The following is a 3,751-nucleotide window of genomic DNA, read 5'->3' as shown; positions in this document are numbered from 1 at the left end:
TTGAAAGAAAAACTGTTTTCATTTAAACTTTACAGAGAGCAAGTCATTTTTATTAACAAAATGACTTCAAAAAATTTTAGTCAAGGTGTCGTGGGCGCATTTTGGGGGGTTCAAGAGGATTAATATCCAATCAAATATCAAGTCAAAAGAAAGATCAACAGTTTGGTTAAATAAATCCGGGTAGGCCGTCACTGCTTTCTGGAACCACCAAAACAGTTATTAAGAACGTTATTGTCGAATATAACAATTAAAACATTGCTTTGACTATTCAAATGTTTTGTGACATTGTTGAGTATTTAGAAAAAACAAGACCACAAAGTGATACAATGAGAAAAATACTCGAAAGAGAGTTCGATTTAGAAACATCATAAATAGAGTTCGATAAAATTGAGAGAATCAACATTGCACCACAACCAATACTTGATAATTATAAACAGTTATCGGAAAAGTTGAACAGTTACAAGATCAAAGACAAAATGTTGTTCAATGTCGACGAGATGGGAACATCTGAAGAATCAAGTCGAAAGAACACACGAGCTATGGTACCCAAAGGAGTCAATACAAAAATTAGTGTTGCCAATGGATAAAAATCAAAAACAACCACTCTGATTGAATGTATAAGTCTTGCAGGTGAAAGAATCAACAAATCTTGTGTATTGATAAAGTTCATTACAGTACAGTTTTGAACAAATACTTTAGAAACATTAAGTTGTATTGCAACACTTCTGGTTTTGTTACCAGTGAAATCTTTACGTTGTGGATACAAGAAGTGTTCATTCCAGGGATCAAGAAGATCAGAATGGAAAATGGATACCATAATAGTGAATATGCAATACTGATTATGGATAATTGTAGATGCCATGTTGATAATGGTATTAAACAAATCTTGTTGCAAAACAACATCGTGGTTCATTATCTGGTTCCACACACCAGTCACCTATGCCAACCACTTGACTTAGTTGCATTTGGATCCGTCTAAAGAGAAATGAAATCGTTGAAACGTGTATTCAAAACAACAAAGAGTGTCAACTCATTTAAAAATGACACTGTACCTACAAATATCCAAAATGAAAATGAAAGTGCATTTGACCAAATCCAACGTTTAAAAGTATCATTTCCACAGTTGCTGCCCAATGAATTTTTTGAAATGGCAGAAGAGTTTAAGCGCAAAAAGTGCCTTGGTATATTCCCCAGTGGAATAGCGAATCAACTCAAAACCTTTCTCACTTCGATAGCAGATGCCATTGTAACTTGTCCAAGTAAAACCAAAGAGTACGAGGACTTTCTATTTGGTGTTGTTTGTAATGGATGCAACGTAGAAGAAACTTCACTGTTTACAGAACAACAGTTGACCAATCTAACCAACAACATACACACCAAAGTAACAAAAAATTTAGTAGACAGTCTAGATTCAATCGTAAGGTTGTTGGAACACGAAGAACGTGTATTTGAGTCAATCGAAAAAGAAGAAGAGGACGACATGACCAATATCATCAAAGAAACCTGTTTGTCTGGACCAGGTTATGGTGATTTGTTGATTAAAAAGAAAAGAGCATCTTGGGGGTCTACAATTTCAAACAAGTTGATAACCATTCTTAAGTCGGCCAACAAGGCACTTCACCCAGTTACAATCATAAATTCTTTTGAGAGAGCGGGAATTGTATCGCGTTTAGGAGAAGATGGTCAGTATTACGCATACATAGATCTGAAAGAATCCAAAAGAATGGTCGAGGAAATCCCGACAATTAAAACCCTCGATGGATACGAAAGTTTGATTGTTGTACCAGAAGAACTCGAAATTGAGAAACAAGGTCAAAACACCTTAGAAGATCTCAACAACTAAAGATTGATGTCGATAAAGCAATGTGTCATGAACAACACGTCATTTGTAGTAATAATGTTGTTTTGACACAACAAGTTTTTATGGATACATCTTTGACAATCCCTGATGCCACTAATGTTTTTGGAGAAAATGTGTCATTACCAATGGAGACTGAAGTATTTCTAGAAATAGATACATCAGACAATCCAAGTTAAAGTAAACCAATTGATAAATATGCTATCCAACCTATTTATCAAGAAAGTGATGACAATTCACTTTTGAAAAACAACTTGCCTACATCTTCTTTTCAATGTGATCAAACCATGTCGAATATTGAACCTCAAAAGTCCAAACCGGTATCTAAAACACCACCATTACACCAGACGCAGATGCCGTCGTTAATTCATAAAGGTAAATCAATTGTTTCATCTCCTAATAGCCATTCAGTGACTTTTTTGAATTCCAGACTCAAAAAAAGAACTCATAGCAAAGGAAAAAAACATAAACCTTTTAAGTGATAAATTACTCAATTTTTTGTTTTTAACAAGGAGAGATCCGTTAAGACCTCGATCCATGTTAAGATGTATTTTAGTTACAATTTCATCTTTTATATTGACTAATTTACGTGTTTAATCTGACTGTTTTAAATAGGAAGTTCTTTTTGATTTTTACAAATCTTTCGAATTTATTGGTCATATTTTTATTTTTTTACCTAAAACCAAACTAATTTTTGTTATTTATTTTTGTTATTGTTTATTCTTGCATTGAGTTTTTACTGTGCATTGAGTTTATTCTTTTTATTGTATATAAATTTTATATAAAAAAATTAAACTATTGATTATTAGTATTTTTTATTAAATTAATAATAACTGTTTTTTTAATTATATTTTGAACTTGAATTTATTATTATAAAATAATAAACATAACAATGGGTAAGATAGATGGTTACCACATGATGGTTATCACACAATATTTTTCGTTATTAAAAGATTTCATTTTAATAGAAAGTGTGAGTAAAAAAATATCAATGCAATATGGAAAAGTTTCATAGTAACCCCATTCCATTGACATCTAAAACAATAAAATATTTTTCAAACATTGAGACTTTAAATATTTGGTCGAAAAACGACGAATTTTTTGGAAATACTATTTTTGACTTAACCAAAGAAAATTCTCAAAAGAAAATCGACTTTTTTAGAATTAATATATGGTTTGGAGTTGAATACACTTTTGCTCAACTTCACAGCGACACAAACTTTTCTTTCAAAAATTATATATACACCAAAGAAGACCGAGAAAAGTACGGTGACACAATCCCATATAAAACTAAGGCGCTTGGTGCAAATTATTTAAAAAATTCTCAAATCACAACTTTTGATATCCCAAAAGTAATCACATCAATTGGCACAAATTGTTTCTTTAAATGTACTTCATTGACTTCAGTGACACTTTCTGATGCATTAAAAGAAATTGGAGATAACTGTTTTTCACAATGTCAATCTCTTGTGTCGATTGATATACCACAGTCAGTGTCTAAAATAGGTAATAACAGCTTTTCTCATTGCGACAAAATCACTTCCATTAAACTTCCTGGAGGTCTTGTTACCTTGTCAACGGATTTGTTTGGGTTTTGTAACAAATTAGAGTCGGTCACATTTCCATCATATTTACTTACAATATGGGATCGTTGTTTTGAATTTTGTATGTCATTAAAATCGATAAAAATAGCACAATGTGACAATAGTATTGGCGAATGTGTCTTTCTTAGTTGCACAAACTTGACATCTGTATTTATTGGAGGAAATTGTTTTGATCTTGGTGAGAGTTGTTTTATGGGGTTCATTTCACTTGTCTCAATACAATTACCAGACAACATATCGAGATTTGGAATCGAATGTTTCAGTAGGTGTTCATCATTAAGTGGCATTA

General features: G+C 32.0%; 1 protein-coding gene across 1 annotated transcript; it reads left to right on the top strand.

The window, feature by feature from the left end:
- Positions 1-2,856: 2,856 nt before the first annotated feature.
- On the top strand, positions 2,857-3,718 carry EIN_471380 (leucine rich repeat containing protein BspA family protein; the record flags this gene model as incomplete). Its single annotated transcript, XM_004183453.1, has 1 exon — positions 2,857-3,718. A coding segment is annotated over one exon (862 nt), but the record flags the coding sequence as incomplete, so codon positions are not given.
- Between the last annotated feature and the right edge of the window lie 33 nt (positions 3,719-3,751).

This window comes from Entamoeba invadens, assembly GCF_000330505.1.
Source record: "Entamoeba invadens IP1 unplaced genomic scaffold scaff_1105074724350, whole genome shotgun sequence".
NCBI classification, from domain to species: Eukaryota; Evosea; order Mastigamoebida; family Endamoebidae; genus Entamoeba; species Entamoeba invadens.
This window is presented reverse-complemented; position numbering and strand designations above follow the sequence as displayed.